At 41.4% G+C, this 22,938-nt stretch overlaps 1 protein-coding gene across 4 annotated transcripts in view; it reads left to right on the plus strand.

Annotated features, from left to right (window-relative positions):
• The window catches only part of MACROD2 (mono-ADP ribosylhydrolase 2), a 981,328-nt gene that overhangs the window by 847,676 nt on the left and 110,714 nt on the right, over positions 1–22,938 (plus strand). For 2 of the 4 annotated variants that reach the window (XM_083730558.1, XM_083730559.1), the window contains exons 10-11: positions 6,148–6,201; positions 17,745–17,828. In XM_083730558.1, coding sequence (XP_083586684.1) covers positions 6,148–6,201; positions 17,745–17,828 — 138 coding nt within the window. The remainder of the gene's footprint in view (positions 1–6,147; positions 6,202–17,744; positions 17,829–22,938) is intronic. The other 2 variants (XM_083730560.1, XM_083730561.1) reach the window with 1 other exon arrangement.

A 22,938-nucleotide genomic window follows, 5' to 3' on the forward strand; every position in this document is an offset into this window, starting at 1 on the left:
GTGCCCTTCTTTAACTCCACCCTATTGTAAACAAAAATTGCCCTTTTCCCTTATGGGGTATCCAAGAGCCCATATAGAGTCCTAACATAAGTTCCCTATTGGTAGGAGAGAATAACAGAGGCCAACCAGAGAATATTGAGAAGCAAAGCAACTAGTAAGCTTGATCTTTATTGATCTGTTGCAACAGGGTGCTCCCCTCACCCGCAGGAGAGGAGGAGAGACCCAGAAAAATGGCATGCAAGGCCTTATAAAGACTTTTGAAATTCCCATCCTGTAGATCAAGACCACCCCCAGAAACATCATACATACATCACAGAAGGGGTGTAACCTAAGACCCCCCCCCCCAGATACATCACACCTACATAAGGCGGTCTAAAACAGAACATTTGAATGTTGTTTTTTCTCCTGTCCTTGTTTATCTCCTGTCTGGCAGGTTACTTGATTGGATTGCCTGGAGAGCCTGGCCATTCTTTTGTAGTGATAAATACTTAGTTCCCGGGCCAGGTCACAGGCTCACACCCTATTCAAACACAGACATACCCTTAAGACAGGATTTGTGGTATTTCATAAAACTAATAAAAATATTATAAAAAAAGACAGGATTTGTGAAGGAAAAGACAATGGGGAGGTTTCCCACTTTGACCTTGCAGAGAAAACATTTGGTCAGTTTAGGAATCAAAATGGTTCCAGGTTGGCCTTCCTGTGCTGATCTATGTATGTGCTTGGTTGGTACACTTATGAACATTACTATATCTAAGAACTCAGAATTCCTATCACAACCCCCCCTCCCAAATAGCTGCCTTCTTCCCCTTCATTCTCTTTTCCACGCTCATATTTCCTTCAGTTTTACAGTGAATAAACTACCAAATACAAATTTCCTATTGAAATAAATGGTTGATAGTTTATTCAGAGACACACTGAATTTACATTTAGATCTTTGTCACCTAAGCGCATTATCCATTTCTGATTTACAAAAAATCCCTAAGGCTAGATTCACTCAGCTTTTGAAAATGTCCCCCTGCCCCCCCAATCAATCAGTGACACAAAATAACTGTGTATGTAAGAATGGAAATAGTTGCTAGGCAGAGAGTCAGGTTCTTGCCCTGTTCATCTGTTTGTGTCAGAGCACTGAGAGCGGTTTCTACTTATGAGACATTATCTCAGGGTTTATGAGACATTTCCTTTCTGGTGGCATATATGCATGGGTGTGTTGCAATTGGCTAAATCTGAATAAAAACTCACACCTAGCAGCACCAAAAGAGAACACGAAAGTGGTAGAATAACCACCTTTCTTAGCCTGTGTATTCACCATACCTTCACAACACATTTGAAGTACCTTTCCCCCCTCAAAGAATTATGGGTACCATAGATTACCCCTCAAAGAGTTACAATTCCACCCAGAAATCTTTGAGGGAAAGAATGTGATACAAATGTGCTCTAAAGGTATAGTGTGTGTACAGCCCTGCTGTAATAATTTTGAAAGGGGTTAGCTTTGTTAGGCTGTTGTAGCAAAAACAACAAAGGCACATTACAGACTAACAAATTTATTGCACATGAAAGCTTGTCTCATAATAAATTTGTTTTTAAGGTGTCACAAGACTCTTTGCTGTCTTTGAAGCTGTCTTCAAAGAAGCTGCCTGCCTTCTTTACTAGATTGTTCATTCCCTTTTCTTTTAATATGCTAATAAAGATGAGGAAACTGTGGCCCTCCAGATGTTGTTGCACTGCAAGTCCCATCATCTCTGACCATAGACTATGCTGACTGGAGCTGATTGGTGTTGGACTCCAAGATCATGGAGGATCACAAGTTCCCTGTTTCTGTGATACAGGGCTAAAGAGAAGTATAGAAGAGATCTGATTTCCCTCTAACTTTCACCCCTCCTATAATTTGATGGTCAGCCTTCAATTTCCCACCCATTTGGTGTCTCCCACCTTTTAAGCTCCTCAGTAGTAACTCAGAAAGAGCAGGGAATGGTTGCAGTTCTACCACCAGACATTTCAGTTAGCAGTCCCAAGTTAATCACAAGCTGTTGCAGTGCTTCTTAGTATCATATAATTTAAGGCCTTGAACTTCAGCTCATGGATTGGGGCCTATTATTGGGACACAGCAACGGTACTGCCACCATACAAATATATGGCAAAAATTTAAAAGTGAGTCCTCAGATGTATGCTAAGGTGACTTGAATCCTATCAGAACTTTGTATGGCATCGCTGGAGTGATTCTGTTGTTTTTCTCCACAATGCAAGGTCTTTGTGCCTCCGTATCACTGGTTCTTCTGCTGCCACTTGAATATTTATGGGAAAAGAAACACAAGTAACTGCATATTTATTCTTACGGTAGAATCTTTGAATGGAGGCTGTGATCTGAGCAGACTGGAACAATTTTGTCTTAGTTTGGATGCATATGGAATAGAAGCTTCATTTATACTGAGTGTGAGAAGACGAGACTTATCACTCCATGTGCATTCTGTTGCAAAAGGAGCAATGCCGCATGTAAAAGGGTGCCATCTCAACCATGACATAAGACCAAAAAAAGGTGTTGAACTTCTTAGGAATTGACTGCTAGGGATTTCTGTTTGGAATAGCTTCAAATGCTGCAAAAACGGACTTCGCATGTAATGAGACCAAAGTGTAAGGATGCTGTTACTAAGCAACTAGGAAGAGTAATTGCACAGATGCTGAGGTTCGGGACTACAGTGCACAAAAGAAACATTGCTTTTTAATATAAACTGTCACAGGAAGTTGGATTAAACTGGACCTGCATTCGTATTAGAAAGGTTACGGAAGACAGGGTATGTGAAGTCAAGGAACGGCAATTGTGTTCCTTTCTTCACTGTCTATTAGTGATCTGCCCCAAATATTTACCTCACTGAGGTCTGAGCACTGACAAAAGAGGCTCCCTCCAAGCATGAACTCAACCTTCCGCAACCTGGCGCTGTCGAGATGTTTTTGGTGTCCATTATCGCTACTGGGCTGGGCTGGCTGGAGCTGATGAGAGCTGTAGTCCAGCAACACCTAGGGAGCAGATGGGGATAACTCCATTAAATTTGTGTTTTGAAATTCAAGGCAAATGGCTCCTGTCCATGTCCCTCTGGATCCCTCAAGGCATCCACGCTTTCAATGGGCTGTCCCTTTTGCACACAACATGCCATTATGTACTGGCAAATGTACCACAGGGATCCTCAGTTCAGAGGGTGCCAACCCAAGTGCCAAATATGGTTCAGAGTTGGCATGGCTAGGTGTTGCAGGCCTACAACTCCATCATCCCTGCTGGATGGAGCTGATACGAGTTGGAATCCATTAACATCTGGAGGACCCAGGTTAGCCACCCCTGGTTTATAGGCTACAAACCCCACTGTTTTACTTACTGATTTGAGCTCCAGTGGGTTTGAACTTTGAACCTTGAGCATGTGGCTATTTGCTTATTGTCTTTTGGAGGAAACAATCGTTTGGATCCAGACTAAATTAGTTTCACTGGCAATGGAATCCTATACATGTCTACTCAGACTTGAGTCCCATTGAGATCAATGAGGCACATGCCGAAGTAAGAGGATACAAGATGTCTGCCTCATTTACCAACTGAAACCAATAAGACTTGAGCCACAACTCGCTATTCACACTTATACTCCTTTGTCGTTATAAAACAAACTCAAAGTGACTTACAAAAATGGTCGTACAATGCATTTTAAAAACAGTTGAAATTACCAAGATCCATTCCATACAAGAAAACCAGAAGAGCAGGATAGTATGAGACCTATCGTACCTAACTTAGTTTGGATCGAGCCCAGTGAGAAAAAGGGACAGGACACACAAACTGCCTTGGGACACTATGACTCTTCTAATAATTGGCTCCTGGGCATGTAGTTGGCTGCTTCTTTTTCTTCTTTGGCATGCTGCTTTCAAAACGATCACCTGAACATTCTGCCACATGCGTCAACTGAATGACAGAGCACCAACTTCGGGTTTGTGCCTGCGAAGCAGCATGCAGACTATGGCTTAACTACAGGCACACCAGAATTTTGGCCGACAAGAGGGAAAACTCAGCCGAGATACGCAATAAGCACTTCAATATTTCATTTCCACCCATCTGTAGTTATGTGTGACTGCAGCGGCCAGTTCTAATCAAAATTGAGAGGATAAAGCTGGTTTTTCCTCTGACAAAATGTGGAAGTGATTGATGAATAGCAATAGCTCTCTCTTGCCCAAGTAGAAGTTGTAAACGGGACTAATACAGTTAAGCCTCAAACTTTTACCATTATCAAATAGGTGCAGAATTCCACAAGGACAGGTTATAATTATGCGAAACTTCGCAGCCGATATACATGGGATAAATACGGAGCAAGGAGATCTAGAATGAAAGACATAAGGGCTTCTTGACACCCTATTTGACATGGATATCCTTCTGTTTTTACCAGTTAGTTTTTACCACTCTGATTTGCTAGCCTGATGTCATATTTAGCTGTAGCTTTAATCAAGTTGTAGTTTAAGTTGCAAGTTTTATTAGTTATCTGCTATTAAGAAATTCCCAGTGTTTAATTCAATTTTAGCACGGGTTTCAGTTACTTGAGTGGTACATAAATTTTACATAATCCCACTACTGTGTTAGGTTAAACAACTTTCTTGGTCAAGACACTATTTTGAACAGTAAAATAGCTCAGCAGGACATGTAAAGAACTGTAAATGCCAACATGTTTGTCAAGTCTTTTTTAAAACAATGGCATCTTACCTTGCCTCATGGTGTTTATTCCTTTGCCTCTCTATTAATGTAGTTTATCTGCCCTAAGCTAAGTAGAACGTGTTGTGGAACATACTTTCTCATTCTTTAAGTGTTTGCACACAAACACATCTGAGTACTTGTTTGATATACACATGTGAAAGGGGGGCAATTGGGATAGCAGGCTAAGGTGGGAACCGAGAGAAGAGACATCTGGGAACTGATGGGAATTAAATGAGTGGAAACAAGAGAACTGTGACTGAAGGAGAAGGAGGAGGAGAGAGAGAGAGATGAAAAGGAAACTGGAGAAAGACAAAACAAGTGTTGGAAAAGTAAATGAAAGATGAGATTCAGCAGTGCAAGGAGCAGCTGCTCTTCTCTAAGGATGTAGGGGATATATAAACACAAGGACCCCTCCTTAGAGCAGAATCTAGTGCATTTGTCATGTTGCTTCTGTTCAAGTAATTTATTTGGTTAAGCAGACACTGCCCTCCGAGAGGACATCTCAGAATGCTTATGGGATGTGGGCTCTGCATAACTCAGCTGAAAGCAGTAAGCCAGCACGGGTGAGAGAAGACTGATTGCCGGACTTAATGTCCAATGGGGGCAAGGGTTGTACTATTAAAACACTGAGGGTTGTGTCCACATGGGTTGTGCCAATTCATGTGCCCACATGAAGATCATGGAAATGTCCAGGCAGTAGCTTTCCACATACCTGCCTTGACAAGCTCTGCCATCCTTTCTTCACACACATTCACCATTGGTTATGAAGCATGTTGACATCACAGATTAATGTGGACCCTCTAAATCTTATGAATTGTTTGAAACCAGAATGGACTAAAGCACCAAGTACGTATATCTGGTTCCCCTTAGCAAGTTTTTGCTGTCTTTGCAAGCATGACATTAATATAGTGGCTCATGCTGGAAGTTCCGCCAAACTATGACTTGAATGAGCCCTGAGCTTAGGTGTCTCTTCTCCATATCTCATGTGCCCTCACTGACTTCCTCTATTGTGGTAAGTAATCATTGGCCATACCCAAACTGGGTTTTGGTTTGCTTGAACCATAGCTTGCCTGCAAACTGAACTAAAAATCACAATCAAAATGTGTTTTTAATTCCACTTTTGGTTTGTGCAAATAATAGTTTGTCCACTTCAGGTATTTTGGCAAACATTAGTTTTCTGGGAACCCAAAGTTTGTTTATATAACTCCAAACCATCCAAACCATGGTTTGATGTTACATCTGAAACACGCCGTTCTTATCTTCCATGTAAATGGTATTTTGAGAATGTTCCACATTTATTAACATATATGAGGTAAAGAAGTGCCTTAAGGTCAGATTGCAGACTTGATAATTATGCAGGCTTGTGCCATAGGTTCTCAGTAGTTAGGTCGATCTAGCTAGCTACACTTTTGTACCATTTATTTTAACAGATTGTTATAAAGCAATAAGAACAAATAAGGCAGTGCATTCTGCAAAAGGAAACAGTAAGTAAAATACCCTGTGCCAAAAAATGTTTTCATATTTAAGACTGCTAAACATATGTAAATTGAAAACAGGATTGTCACCTCTTACTGTACTTAAGCAGTATACAGAAACTCATGTTACTAATTAGTAGATGTATTACTACAGCAAATATGGTGTATAAAAGTAAAATAAATTAAAAGGAGTGGATGCAATTGAACAGGAATAGGAAGGCTAACATTTTTCTTTTGAGTGTATTGGGTATAAATGGATCTATATTTAAAGGGTGTAGTATATGGTCCGCATATACATTAAAAGGGCTGCCAACATTCTAGAAAGGCGTTAGAAAGTATTATCCTGACTTTCTTCCATCTGACAGAAAATATTGTCCATAATAAGAAAAGCACTGGACTTTCTAAACCATGGCTGACTAGAAAGGACTTTTCTATTTTTCCTCCTCCTGAAGTTTAGACAGACTTATTATCATCATCAGGCTGCTTCTAGGCTGAGACATTTTTCTGAATACTGAGGTATTCTAAGAAGACAACTTGTAGTGGATTAATAGGAATTTGATGAACCATGATACACCTAATATATTAGATGTCTAAAATGATTTTAACCTTATGAGCCATCTGTAGACTGTTTCAGAATGTCTGTTTTCTCACAGAGTTTCCTTAAAAAAAAGACCTAGTTCACAGTGGCAAAACTGTCTGAGTTACACAACTTCATACCGCTGCTATGGTGGAGTGGTGGTCACATTATGGACTGCACCTCAATATAAAAATAATTCTTTCCACATAGAAATGGACATGTCTGACCAAAGGGTTCAAACTTCCAGCCACTTTTCAAACACTCTGGCCAGACTCTCCCTGGGGAAAAGGAAGGAGAGGGACTCTGCAGCCAGATTGTGGAGTGTGTGGATAATCATTTTGCTGCTTGAAGAGGAGTGCAAATGGTCCTTACCCCCATTATGATTTCCCCCTCAAATTGTGAACTTGAACTGTGGAATGAAAATGTGTATATTAGGGTCAAGTATTGTAGAATTTCACTTAACTCTTCACAAAAGTCAACAGAAATTGTGCAAACTCGGTGCTAGCAGATTCACAACCTAAATGTGACAAAAAAAGTACGTAACAGAAAGAACTGTTTTCAAATATGTGCATGCTACCAGGCCCAACTTGTTCATTGCAATAACTACCGTATTTTTTGCTCTATAAGACACACCTTTTCCCTCCTAAAAAGTAAGGGGAAATGTGTGTGCATCTTATGGAGCGAATGCAGGCTGCGCAGCTATCGCTGAAGCCAGAACAGCAGGAGGGATTGCTGCACAGTGATCCCTCTTGCTGTTCTAGTTTCTGGGATAGCCGCACGAAGCCTCTTCAGGGCAGCAAGAGCATTGCTTTCGCTGAAGCCAGAACAGCAAGAGGGATTGCTGCGCAGCGATCCCTCTTGCTGTTCTGGATTCTGGGATTCAGAATTTTTTTTTTCTTGTTTTCCTCCTCAAAAAACTAGATGCATCCTATGTTCGGGTGCGTCTTATAGAGCGAAAAATACGGTAATGACTTGAAGGGCAAAAGTGCCCATGAGGTTAAATGTATATTTGCGTCTAAAATGCAGGGTGAGATGGGTTGCTTTGTTTTGGTTTCTCTTTTTATATAAACACACACACACACACACACACACACACACACACACACAAACATCAGCTGGAGGCTGATAACTAACAGCATCAGAGCCAGCATGGAGAGGGTTTTTTGTTTTTTTTTAATCCTTCCCCGCTGACTCCTGGAGTCTTGAAGAAAACCCCTCCTCTGAAGCTAGTATTTGCTTTGGGGAGAAATCCCCAATTGCCATCAGTCAGAGGCATCTTTAATGCTTTTGTCTACTTTGGTCCACAGTGATACCTAAAAGCAAGTCAGCACTTTATAGAAGCCCAAAACCTTGAACTATGATGATGAAGTGGCAGTATCTACTCATGTTTCCATATCTAAGGGCACCATCCTATACATATCTACTTGGGGATAAATTCCACTAAATTCAAAAGTATAATATCCCAAGTAAGTGTGCAACATAAGAAATGCACCATCTATTTTTGTATTGAATGTATTGTTCAACTTATGTGCACATACAAACATACACATAATTTTATTTGTATGCCATGTTTCCATAGTTAAAACCAATAATAAATTCATAATTACCAACATAACAAAAGCAGTCAATTCATAAGCAATAAATGAAACATCAAAATTTTCACAACCAAATTAAATAATTTCCACATAAATCAAATTAAGATCTAAAAGATTTAAAAAACAGAAACAGAAACCACCACCCCCTCAGAAACCCCTGCCAACCAATGCCCCAACCCAAGAGTCTGTTCAGCAGTTTCAGCCTCTGTCAGATCCCCACCTCCCAGTCCAGGTGGATAAATGCCTGCAAGGCTGGGAGCAGGTCTTCCAGGACTCGCAGCCAAGATGATCATAAGAATTATTTTTAAATGGTAGCTCTTTCCCCAAAAATGAGGTTGACAGATGAGGCCTAATAAGAAAGAGATTGAAATGAATGAGAATGCAGGATATACACTCCCTCACACGCATGCCTATATTTTAGGCATAATCAGAACATGTGGTGATGCTAGCAGATTTCTCCAGTATTTGCAGATGGTGTGATTTGCTTTCATGGTTAGGTTTTATAGGGTATGGATTTTCTCTTACTTCAGCATAGCTGGTTACACTGGGGATTCCCCCCTTGCTCCTGAACGTGGAAGGAATACACAAAAATCTTAGCCTGAATCTATGAACGCAATGAATAGTTAATGCAACATTGTGTGTGCAAAAACGGGGGGTAAATTCCATCAATATGAGTTGACTTTTCGAGAGCAGATACCAAGATGAACATAGAATCTTGCTCAAAGCCTAATCCTTAGAAAAGCTAACCTGGATAATATCCACAGATGACATGGGTAAAAGTTACGCATCCTGCTATAACTTTCCCATTTTTACAAGCTCCTAGAAGAATTTCACAATGCTGTTGTGTGAGTGGCAAGCACTGCATCGGAATTATTAGGAGAGTATGCCACTAATGCTAGGAATTTAATGAGCATTAACCCCTTATCCTTTGCAGCCAGTGTGGTGGGGCTCACCTGTAGCTTACCTTGAAGGCACTGAGATGGAGCAGGGCAGCGGTGAGGCTGGGACTCTGTTGATGCCCTGATGGAGCCAATCCAGCACTCCATCAGTGTATCTGCATGGCTATGACCTTCCTGCCCCCCCCCCTGCAGCAGCTCCCAGGTAACTTGCAGTGACACTGGTAATGGAAAGGCAGTTTCACCTCACTCCCTCAAACCACCAGCTGCTACTGGGTCTTATTGTAAATTCTACATGACATCTCATTTTGGTTTTATTCCAGTGTTGGGATGTGATTGGATGCTAGGAGATGATTTATTATTTATTATTATTTATTGTTTATACCCCGCCCATCTGGCTGAGTTTCCCCAGCCACTCTGGGCAGCTTCCAACAAAAGATTAAAATAAAATAGTCTGTCAAACATTAAAAGCTTCCCTAAACAGGGCTGCCTTCAGATGTCTTCTAAAAGTTGTTCTCTTTGACGTCTGGTGGGAGGGCGTTCCACAGGGCGGATGCCACTACCAAGAAGGCCCTCTGCCTGGTTCACTGTAACTTGGAATCTCGCAGGGAGAGAACTGCCAGAAGGCCCTTGGCACTGGACCTCAGTGTCCGGGCAGAACGATGGGGGGTGGAGGCGCTCCTTTAGGTATACTGGACTGAGGCCGTTTAGGGCTTAAAAGGTCAGCACCAACACTTTGGATTGTGCTTGGAAACGTACTGGGAACCAATGTAGGTCTTTCAGGACCAGTGTTATGTGGTCTCGGGGGCCACTCCCAGTCACCAGTCTAGCTGCTGCATTCTGGATTAGTTGTAGTTTCTGGGTCACCTTCAAAGGTAGCCCCACATAGAGCACATTGCAGTAGTCCAAGCGAGAGATAACTAGAGCATGCACCACTCTGGTGAGACTGTCCCCGGGCAGATAGGGTCTCAGCCTGCGTACCAGACGGAGCTGGTAAACAGCTGCCCTGGACGCAGAATTGACCTGTGCCTCCATGGACAGTTGTGAGTCCAAAATGACTCCCAGGCTGCACACCTGATCCTTCAGGGGCACAATTACCCCATTCAGGACCAGGGAGTCCTCCACACCCGCCCGCCACCTGTCCCCCCAAAACAGTACTTCTGTCTTATCAGGATTCAGCCTCAATCTGTTAGCTGCCATCCACTCTCCAACCACCTCCAGACACTAACTCCAGATGTATTAGATATTATCCTTCCTTCCTCATGTCTGTTAGTTCAGCAGACTGCAATCCCTTTGCAGCTTAAAAGGGAAGGTTAGATAGGCTAGTGTTAGCCTTTTAGTTTAGGTAAACCTGGATGCTTTAAGGCAGACTGGATTCTCCTGATATTTCTCCATTCTTTCCCCTTTAAAATAACAATCACACCGAAAACAATATTGTAAAAGGTAAAAAAATAACATTTACTCAGTATACTGCTTGAAGAGCAACAGATACAGCAGCATTGTTCAGGCAGGCAGGCTTAAAATGGTAATTCAGGTACAAAGACATACTTAGAAATGTAGTCTGAGTTTGGAGCTGAGACATGTAGATGTTGTCACGTTGCAGGCATGGAGGAGAAGAGCAGAAAGAGAGTGTGCCCAGGCAGGGAGAAGGATATATAGTAATTTACTGTGAGCCTTAGCTCTTCATGTGCCTATCAGGCAAAACATGAATTGTTCGTTTGACTGCATTTAAATAGGCCACACAGACTGATGTAGCTGCATAGGCCGATTGCATGTTCTGTTACACACACACACACACACAGAGAGAGAGAGAGAGAGAGAGAGAGAGAGAGAGAGAGAGAGAGAGACTTAGGAGGATCTTCTGGGTCATAGAGCCCTAGTAAGGCTTTGATAGCCTGCGGGGAACCTAATGTTGAACTAATGTGCCTGAGAGAGCAAAGGATGACAGGAACTGAACAACAAGATACAAAAAGGAGGAACGGGCTTGGTCAGAAGGACTCCAGAAAGCTCTCCCAGTTTTTGCTGTTATAAATCTGCTGCTTCCTCAAATGATATGGGCCACATCTTCTTAGGGCTTCAGTTTTCAACTTGGGACTCTTAGGCCCTGCTGTCAAATGCCTACCTAGTTGTAGGCATCACGGTCGTAGGCTGTGAGAAGAGAGGCCTTTGCATCAGTGAGCATAAGGAACTAAGCCGTGAAATTTCTCCTCTCCAAGCTATGAAATTTCTCCTCTCCACAATTCCCCCCCAAAGCATCACTTCATCATCATCATTTTTTTATTTGTATACCGTTTTTCTATTTTACAATATTCAAGGCAGTTTACAAGCCGAAGAAACAAAAAATGTACATCTTATAACAATCTAATGCAATACAAAAATGTGATAATAAAACAAAACTTTTAAATAAGCAAACTACATCGAAAAGTAACATTCAACAATTATTAGAGTAGTATAAAATAGTATCAAGATATAAAAGTTAAACAGAAATCCACTCAACAGTTACAATAAATAATTTCTAAACTATAATCAATAAAGCACTTCTCTTTGCCTTCAGTTCAGGCTTTAGTTTATCAGCACTGTTTATTTATTGCAAGTTTTGTGTCATGTTTTTCTTTACTTTTCTATTTGCCTTGTATGCTGTCCGGCGGTTTGGAAAGGTGGTTATGAAAATGTTTCAATGAATGGTTGGTACCTTAAAGGTCTTTTCCCACTGACTGCTACAACCCAGTCCACTGTTCTGACTTAGCAAAGACTTTCCTGCACTAGCCTTACCTGTAGAACGAGAAGAGAAACTTAACTTGATCCACTGGCTGTTCTTTGTTTTAAGTTGAGTGCAAAGGACTTCTAGGGGTGTGTTGTTGCTGCGGTCACCCTGTGGCTTTCCTTTTGCACCTTTCCTTTGTGCTGTTCCATTTAGCTGCAGGGCACCTTGCCTTGTAGTTGTAAGGATATGCTTGTGAAATATCCTCACAGATCTGAGGATGCCATGAGCGCCATTCAGGGCATTCTCACCCTCCCTCACATATTGCTGACACAATCATTGCAAATAACATAGCTAACGGATTATGGCTCCCAACAGCTTTTTTTTTCTAGTCAGAGATATGTTCAGATATACAGTGATGCTTCGGGTTATATAATAATAATAATAATAATAATAATAATAATAATAATTATTATTATTATTTATACCCCGCCCATCTGGCTGAGTTTCCCCAGCCACTCTGGGCAGCTTCCAATCAAGTGTTAAAAACAATACAGCATTAAAAATTAAAAACTTCCCTAAACAGGGTTAAGTACTTAATTCGTTCCGGAGGTCCATACTTAACCTGAAACTGTTCTTAACCTGAAGCACCACTTTAGCTAATGGGGCCTCCTGCTGCTGCCGCGCCGCCGAAGCACGATTTCTGTTCTCATCCTGAAGCAAAGTTCTTAACCCGAGGTACTATTTCTGGGTTAGCGGAGTCTGTAACCTGAAGCATATGTAACCTGAAGCGTATGTAACCCGAGGTACCACTGTATATTCTTTTAATGCGATAAGTAGTATAGTGTGTTTTCAAATTCCACACAGAAATAATGCATGTATGACACATGAAGCAACTTAGACGCTTATCTCCGCACTTGTAGTTATTTCCCTTCTGAAAATTCAGGCGGGAAGTTCATCTCAGCTGTGGCATTCCATAAACATGTCTGCACACTCAGAACCCAAATGGATGGGGTTTATAAATTGAATGGGATGTTAAAATAGTAAGTGAGGCTACTTCAAAATAAGCTTGCTGTTCCGCTTGCCTAATTTAAAAGAAAATGTTTTAACCATTTCAATTTGCAAACAGAAAGAAAGACAACTCCGGTTTCCTCTTCTCTTCAACCTTTGAAATGACGCTAATTCCAATTAGACTGTGCTACAAGTCCATGCAAAATTAGCCCATTAGACTGGAATGTTTGTCTCTACATCTGCTCTCCTTCTGTTAGACATGAGTCGGGGCTTGCCGCAGGCATGTCATCACTCACAGAGCCATCAGGCTCCCTAAGCTGGAGCTGTAGAGACCAGACGAAGTGCACCTGTTGGACAGAGAGGGAGTGATCTTTTTTCAATGTGAACTTAGGAAGGGGGTTAAATGAGCACCTGGGCACCTAAACGGGAAGAAAGGAATAGCCATGTTTTGAGTTCTGGCACCTCCTGGTGGTGGTACCAAGAACTGGCCCAGTGCAGTTTTCGGTCTTCCCATCTCCTCTCCGGGGCATTTGGAAGAATCACTGCAGTGCTGAGGCAAAACTAGCCTCTCTAGAGACTTTATTATCTAGTTTGAGTAGCCTCCCTTTTCTTTTTAGCATGCACCCCGCTTTAGGATAGGATGACCCAAAACAAACCATAGCGGAGGAAATGCTTTTGAAAGGCATTCTGATGAACGGGGTTGAAATGACTTTTAAATATTTTTGCACCCAGATGCTCTCTTAAAATCCAATTCTGGTTCAGCCTTTTGAAATCACAGCCGATGTGCAAATCTTTTCTTTTCAGTATTCCTTCTACATTCCCTTTCCTTACTCCCCATTAGGAAGCCTTGGCAGTTGCGTGGACTTCATTGCAGACCCACAACATGCCCTTTCTGAAATAGGCTATTGCTCTGAAATCCATTACCTTGCATTTGTTCAGGCCAGTGTGTGTGTGTGTGTGTGTGTGTGTGTGTGTGTGTGTGTGTGTACATTATTTTCAGGCTGCCATGTATCACAATTTTTTTCTCTGAGCTGCTCACTCAATAAAAACTACAAAACAACAACAAAAATACAATAAAATGCAGCAAGATAGGTGCAATTAGTGCATCTCTGGCAAATGGCAAGGGGTCCCGAAAGCAATATTGGAAATTAATTCTCTCACCATTTGATACACTGTTAATCACTGCATTGCTACAGTTAGCATGATCTTCATATGCCCTATAACAGAAGAGTGTTTATTCCACACTGTCCCAATTAGTGCCTAGGCTTAATATCGTTAAACTAGCAAGGATACATTTGCAAAAGTCTCATAGACATTCACATATTCAGCCCAGCTGAGTTATTCTTTGAATCAAGCCAGTCTTTCATTTGAAGAGTATCTTTTCTTTCCATATTTGAAAGGATTCATAGTGAGTAATAGATATTTGAGGTTGCGACTGCAATTAGCCATTTCCTATCATTAATGGACTTCCAGTTCATTTCATCTGTAGGTCATGACTCTAGCAGATGGAACTCTTAGTTGTAGACCATCTTTATGAATTATTGTCACTGCCTGCATGCTATCCATACACAACTTGCTCTAATATCAGCTCCCCCACCCCCAAAAAATTAAGTGCTCCATAATTATACATTTGTAACCTATTTTTTTTTCTGACAAGTGCCTTTCAAACTCATTTCATCCTAATTCAGAGGCACGTGTGATAATAAGAAGGAACTGCAGATCTGCACATAAGGGCCTGAAATCAGCCTCATCTGAAGCCAGTGGGAGAGAGGAAATTTCACTGTATTTCCATCAGGTCTTCGAAACGGCTACAAAAGGGCTCTAATGAAAAAAATAACAGATGACCAAATGCATAGCATACTGAGATAAATGCACTCTCTGTTTTACATTTCTCTGCCACCCAGGAAGGCGCAGATCTTGTTACCTTTGCAAACTTTGCTCCTGTGGGTCAGTGTGAGGCTTCCCCCCCCCCCACCAAATGAACAGCAGGGTGTTTATGCTCATAATATAATCCTTTTTTATATATATAGAGCCACCACTAATGCTCTTTTGTGTATGAAGACTCATTAGGAATTAGTTGGAGGCAAGGGAAAATGAATAACAGTATTCGCAAAAATCACACTTAATGCTTGCACATTGGCTTTCTTATTTCAGATACAAAATTATGCACAAAAAAGCTTATATCTGTGTGTGTGTGCGCACGCACCGAGACAGTATATTTTAACCTTCAGCAGAGTCCAACTCCTGTTGAAATCAATGACAAATCTCTCACAGATTTAAATGGATCAGAATTTCACCTCTTAATATTTAGTTTACTCCCCTCTCCCCAAACAAGTGTCCTTTCTTTTCTAGCAGCTGCTAGCATATTGTGATGTTCAGTTAAAAGCTCTCCAATGCGATCATATTTCATGCAGCATGTTGCTGGTCTGGCTTGAATCAAAGGGGCAGATGTAGTTAAAGCTTTCTATGGACCTTAGTTGTACGGTATCAGATATGTCTTCTGTCTGTGTATTTTCATGCTGCATTGGCAGAAGAAAAGGTTTGTGGATGTAGCAAATCTTTTCCAGCTCTAAAATGTGTGATTTAATAGTGCAGTAGAGCAATCTTATCTTTTGAGTTTCGTGGCTTTCTTAAAACTTATTGGGCGACTTTGAAAAAAGGAAGGGAGAAAGAAACCATATATAAATTCACTTAGGTTACTAACACTGTTTGTTTCTTTATTTAAAGCACCCCCCCCTTGCTCTTTAACAGAAAAGGCTCGCAGAATGGCTTACATAAGATCAATAAAAACAATACAACCCCTGCCCGCAGGCTTACAATCCGAAAGACCCAACACAAAAGGAAAAAGGAGTGGGAGGAGATAAAGGAACCTTGAGCATCAGTTCTTAAGATTGCACAACAGTCCTTATAATGACCAGGTGGAGTGGAAATAGTGCAGGGAGGGAAGGAGCCTGGAGGAGCTGTTCTCTCAGCAAAGCCAATGGAGAAGCCCTGCTATGCATCACCCCTTCTGCTAAAGCCTGGCAGAATAGCAGTTCCATCTACAAATGCGTGACTGCATCTAAAGATCACCGTACATCTGGCCTGAATTTATTCCTGCGATATATGCTAGCAATTTTTTTTTAACATTTCTGTTGTTACACGTATTTTAATTATACATTAGAATACGGTTGTTGCTGCAGTTGTTGTTTTAAATGTAGATAGCTACCCATATAAAATATACAGTGGTACCTCGGGTGCTGTGGGTTAAACCACAGAGCCTAGGACTTGTCGATCAGAAGGTCGGCGGTTCGAATCCCTGCAACGGGGTGAGCTCCTGTTGCTCGGTCCCTGCTCCTGCCAACCTAGGAGTTCGAAAGCACATCAAAGTGCAAGTAAATAAATAGGTACCGCTCCAGCAGGAAGGTAAATGGCGTTTCTGTGCACTGCTCTGGTTTGCCAGAAGTGGCTTAGTCATGCTGTACACTGGCTCCCTCGGCCAATAAAACGAGATGAACGCCGCAACCCCAGAGTCGGTCACGACTGGACCTAGTGGTCAGGGGTACCTTTACCTCGGGTTAAGAACTTAATTCATACCAGAGGTCCGTTCTTAACCTGAAACTGTTCTTAAGCTGAAGCACCACTTTAGCTAATGGGGCCTCCCGCTGCCGCTGCGCCGCTGCCACACAATTTCTGTTCTCATCCTGAAGCAAAGTTCTTAACCTGAGGTCCTATTTCTGGGTTAGCGGAGTCTGTAACCTGAAGCATCTGTAACCTGAAGCATCTGTAACCTGAGGTACCACTGTATATCTCGGGTGGCTTGCAAAGAGAGTCACCAGAAAGCTTTTAAGTGGAGGACTCCTATTGAATGTGTTGAAATTAATTCAATATTGTGATATTAGTTTATTGCAATTATATATACACTTGGATTTGAAAAAATAAAGAAATCCCAATAAGTGGTAATTGATCAAATCAAAATTATAGAACAAGCTCAGTGCCCCTTGGTCAGTCTTAGGAGCAACACTAGGCTCCTTTGCCTGCTCCCACCTCTGGAGTCTGTTGACCCAAGAAGAAAACATTAAAATACTAAGATCAATATACTTGAGACTTAGGAACGTTGACTCCAACTCCCCGTGCAGCTTGCACATAATTCTCACTGATTTAACCTATTTAAAGGGGACTTTGAAACTGCCAAATATTATTAGTTTCTGATATTCAGCTAGTTAAATAAATTCAGGTTTTCTTTACTCATTAGCATTATTTTCTTAAGAATGGGTATCATTGGATGCTAGTTTGCTACTGAGCCGCTTCACTGTTGATGCCAATACTTCTACCTCCATTCCACAACTAATAGTGCAATCCTAAATGTGTCTACTCAGAAATAAGTCCCATTGTTTGCAATGGGGCTTACTCCCATGTGAGTGTGCATGTGATTGCTGTCTAAGCTCACAAGCTGAGGTCACTCTTCCTTGTCTGTAAAGCTCCAGGGGTTTTGAAACTCTGTTCATTCAAGTGATATTATTGTGATACTACAGGAAAATGTGATGATTTACATGTGAGGGGTTGTGGCTTTTGAAATAAGGTGTTTTGAGTCCAGCCTAAAGTCCCTCAGAGCCATGATGATGGCATGTGAGGCAGAAATGCATCTTCACGATGCTTAAAAGCACCGCTCTTTCTATCTGAAAGCAGCACAAAGATAATATCTGTTTATTCTTCCAATATCTTGCATGTTCATATTTAATTTTTAAGCATGCTAACTCAAAAATCTATTTATGAATTCTTTGTTCTTGCAGAGGGAGTGGAGCAGAAAGGCCAGTCTCCTTCACCCGTGAAATGCAAAGCAAAGCAATCTGAGGACCTGGAGGACAATAATGAGGGTAGGTGGGATTAAGCCTCCTTGGAGTCATTTATCAGTTTTTCATTACACAAAGATAGGTTCCTTTTAATTTTTAAATTATACAGTTTGCAGTCTATTTGTTTTAAAATATTACTCGTGTCTATATTTACTGTGCGATTTCTTTATCCTCCCCTAGTGCAGTTTGGCCCTGGGTTAAGTGAGCTAAGCAACTTTTCTTTTATCTTTTCCCATGTGTAATTTCGACCCAATTTTTTTTTGTGACAATGATATCCTTTCTGGCAGGAGAGAGATAACAATTGTTTTAATGCCACAATGCTATTTAGTATTTACGGGCTTTGGAAAGACAGGATGTGTAGTTTTCAAAAAATGTGTGACCAGGAAACTAAGCAGTTATCATAATTCCAAAACTGAGTAATTCCGTCTTGCCACACTACTATGATTGGTCTTAAATAAGAGTTGGAAAAGGGCACAAAAAGTCATATTGTTAAATCGCAATAGCAATTTTCTGTTGAACATTCCATCGACTTTAATCTACTGGATTTCAGATTTACAGCCTGATCCTAACCTTAGCTGGATCTTGGCTGCATACACAGAGCTCCCAATGCAACCCAAAATTTCACATTTATTTCAGCTCAGCATGTCCAGTGTGGATGTACCTATGCAGCTGATACCCAGCTAGGTGAACAGGAAGCTCCCTTCTCACATGGGAGCTCTGTGCATGGATCAGAGCTGGTGCAGTGTACAAGTTAAGAGACTGAGCTATGAGAACGAACCTTGGCTACAGCTCATGCTTGAGGAAGACAGAGCCTAACCACAATCCTGGGTCTGGATGACACACTGAGCCGAACTTTAGCTTAACCCAGGACAGTTTGGGAGCAGGAAGGACCAGAGGGGACATGTTTGCAGAGTCCCAATAGGCCATAGTTTCTGCGAACAGGTCCACTGATAAAAAGGGCTAATTGTTGCCATAGTTTACTTCAGCATACTAAAGGATTGGTACTGAATGGGGCACATACTCCTGAAGCTGACTCCTGATTTGTTCATTGTAGTTAGCAAGAAGTCAGAGTTGCATCAGCCCAGTGATACAGTGGCAGACCCTCAAAGTGTCCCCATTTTCCAGGGATGTCCCTGATTTAGAAAAGCCGTCCTGGTTTCTGAGTTGATCCCGGAATGTCCCACTTTCCCCTATTTTCATTGGAGAAAAGTTGAAGGGTATGGAGTTATCCAACCCCTGAGCTGTCTGAAGGCAAATGTTTAATGTTTTATTATGTTTTTATATGTTAGAAGCTGTCCAGAGTGGTTGGGGCAACCCAATAAGATGTGTGCGGTATAAATAGTAAAATTATCATTATGGAAGATTATCGTTATGGAATGGGACGTTCCTATTTTCATTGGAGAAGTGTTGGAGGGTATGCAGTGGTGAGAGAAGCACTTTCAAAATCAGTCCTATTTAGGACTCTCTTAAGCTTCCACATGGGATTTCCTGAACTGCAAAGCTATTCATCTAAGAACAGAATTTAACTTCCAGGTAAACATCAGCTAAAGAGAGACTAATATTTAAAGATTATAATCTTATATTGCTGCTTCTATGCATAACACAACATGCAAGCAAGCTCAGTGCAGCATATTCTATGATTTGTAGTTGTGCAGAAGAATAGCTTCATTTGTGTATTTACAATGCATGCTATTCTTTTTCTTGAGTAAGAAAACAACACAGATACCCATATACATTTTATCCTGTGAGCCTCTGTTACTTGACATTGTTCCTTTAAATAAACACCAGGGATTTCTGTATTAACCTTTTAGCAACCACTAAATATATACGTGAGTGAAATGTTAAATCAATGTTAGTACTGCAAAGCCTTAGGATGAAGCAACCTAAAAATCTAAATTAATTAACAGGAAGAGGGTGAAAGACCGACTCTTTGGAACTCCTAAGTTCACCACATTTGCAGTAGTATGTGTACTGCAATGCTTTGCCCTAGCTCTGATGTGGCGCCTGTACTTTAATGACATTGCGCAGGTGCTACATTTGAGACACTTCATCCAAAGCACTTATATGCTTTAGCTGCAAATCTTAGGATTAGATAGATTCACTGTTTGTGCAATACCTTGCCAGCATATAAAAGTGTTTGACGGATGACCCAATCATCACTGGAAGCAAGGGTCGGCAAATCATCTTTAACACGGCGAATCGTGGATTGACCCCTTTGCCTTTTAGCTTTTAGGTTCAACGTGAAATGTATGAAATACTGTTGAGGAACTGAAAGTCGTAAGTTTCCTGGCAGATGGGTACTCTCACCTTCCGCACGGAGTGCAAAGGCACTGAGGAGTTCACACAGCCTTGACAAGTCAATGGACAATTATTTTTCAATCTTCTTTATAGATGTGTATTTAGAGATTGATGCTTCTAGCTTTCTTTCTCCGGGGTTCTTTCTCCCCTTATAAATATCTCTGGCAGGGCGGCCCACCCATGAGGCAGAGGGAAGCTGCCGCCTCAGGTGGCAGAATCTCATGGGGAGCTATCTGCTCACGAACCCTCCTTGCCACTGCCATTGTTAGGGTTGTACAGCGGCAGCAAGCAGGACTTCAGCTGAGGGGACTTCACCTCAGGCGGCAAAATGGGACGGCTCATCCCTGCTCTGTGGAAAAATATCTTGGTGAGATCTGCACTGTTGGTCATTTTACTGCCACACTTCATTTCCCATTTAAACATTTTACAAGTATTCCCAAAGGGTGCTTCACAAACTGCAGAGTCAGTTCCACGTACACAGCCAGAAGCAGGGGCTTACCACGTGCCCCAAGTGGCAGTTATAAAAACATTAGTTTTCTAGCTGTTACACTGTAATGCATAGCAGCCCTCGGTGAGGAAAGCAGCCCTGAACTGATTCAGCAACACATTTGACCATTTGCTTAAGGGGTTCTGCTCCTGTTGAATCAAGGGCCATCAGGTCTTTTCAGTTGACATTTCTTCTGAGCAATATTCAATGAAAACCTTGAAAGCCAGGTGCAGTGGATTACTGCTGGTGAAATGTTTGTCGTGTTAATGTCAAAGGATGCCTGCTGCATGATCGTTCCTGTGATGATGATGATGATGATGATGATGACAATCATCATCATCATCATTTATTATTTATACCCTGCCCATCTGGGCAGCTTCCAACAAAATATTAAAATACAGTAATGCATCAAACATTAAAAGCTTCTCTAAACAGGGTTGCCTTCAGATGTCTTCTAAAAGTCTGGTAGTTGTTTTTCTCTTTGACATCTGGTGGGAGGGTATTCCACAGGGCGGGTGCCACTACCGAGAAGGTCCTCTGCCTGATTCCCTGTAACTTGGCTTCTCGCAGTGAGGGAACCACCAGAAGGCCCTTGGCACTGGACCTCAGTGTCCAGGTAGAACGGTGGCGGTGGAGACGCTCCTTCAGAGATGTCATTAGTTGAATAGCAACACAGCTTCTTTCCCTTAGACCTGTGTCATTTTCTATGCTTTGTAAAGACTGTGTTTGTTTGTTCTTTTGAGACTTAAGTGCTTTGGCACTGTGATACTAGAGCAATGGGGTTATACATGTATGATTATGTTTGTACCTCACCCTTGCTCCAAGGAGCTCAAAATGGTGTACCTTGTTCTCTTCTCCATTTTTATCCTTGCAACAACTCTGAGAGGTAGGTTAGGCTCATAGACTGAGTGGTCCAAGGCCACGTTATGACTGAATAGGGATTTGAACCTTCGTCCTAGTCCAACGCTCTACTGCACTAGAGCAAGGGGTTGTCTATGGATTATTCTTTTAACCACATATGCAAGAAGTTGCTAAGAACAGGGGGGCTACTGTGTCATGTGCTCTAATTCAACTATCAGAAACACCAGCCTTTAATTCTTATTTTAAGTATTTTGCAAGCTTCTTTTCTTGGTCTTTTTTTTTTTTTAAGCTTCACATTCATTCCCTCAAGAGCAGACAATTTGTCTCCCTCCCTCATCCCCACACCCAATTAAATAGTTGCTGGATATTGTGCTACTGGTGCTGAAGCTAGAGAGGGGCACAAGCTAAGTGGAATATTAATTTGAATGCTTTTTAAATATTTGTCTACAAATCCCTTAATTTGTTCTCCTTTGGGCATTTCCACTCACTCACTGTTTCTGGTGAAACAGCCTGCCTGGCAAATTAATCATTCATTTACAGTAGCTGTTCAGAAGGGATAGAAAAAAGCCATTTTGGCTCAATTTTTGTATGCCTACCTCCTTATGAATGTAGGAAATAGTTCAGAAGTTACTTACATGTGTGAAGATTCTTAACTATCATCCTGATGGAAGGTCTCTTCCTGTTCTATACCAGATGCCCATAGAATTAGATCTATGCTTTGATACAGACCAAAGACACTTATCTGAAACCAGAGAACCCCTGAACTGAACAGTGTTGATTGTAACTTCGTCTGTGATATCCTCAGGGACAGCCATTTAATTTTCCACTATAAACCTAAGTCCCATTTGCTATGTTGCAGAAATATATGCCAACACAAAACATGCAGTGGTTGTTAAGCTCTAAAAATCCTGGACTATCTTTTTTAAAAAATAGCAAAAAAGAAAGGTTTTAAAGAGTAGCATTCTTAGCATTCAGTCAAATCATTTCTCTTCAATAAAGGGAATTTTATAGATCTCTTGAAAAGGACAATTTAAATGAAGATAAAGTACTGCAGAAAAGGTCCTTTGGGAAGTAGCAAGACGGCAAATATCGCCATGAAACATTCACTCTTTAATGCAAAAATATACTTAAAGGAATTCAGCCTTTCTAGTCTGCTTGAGACCTTGTTACTGCATTTTAGGTTTGACAGTTTCCATTTGTCTTGACACATTATAAATACCTGGGCTACCAAATAGTTTCTTTCTGCATACATATATTTAAAAACACTATGGCCGGGATCCAAAAAGTTCCAAATGCAAGTGGAATGCACTTCTGCATTTATACAGTGTGTGTGAGAGAGAGAGAGGAGTAATGATTTACCCAACTTCTGCTGCATCCCATATTATACCAGAGGATCGCCCAATTCTCAGAAGTAGCTTTTCAGGTAGGGCAAGGCCATCTTTATCTATTGAATATGTGGGTGTGTTTATGACCCTTACCGGTAAATAC

Source organism: Podarcis gaigeae, assembly GCF_964106915.1.
Source record: "Podarcis gaigeae genome assembly, chromosome: 3".
Classification (NCBI taxonomy): Eukaryota; Metazoa; Chordata; class Lepidosauria; order Squamata; family Lacertidae; genus Podarcis; species Podarcis gaigeae.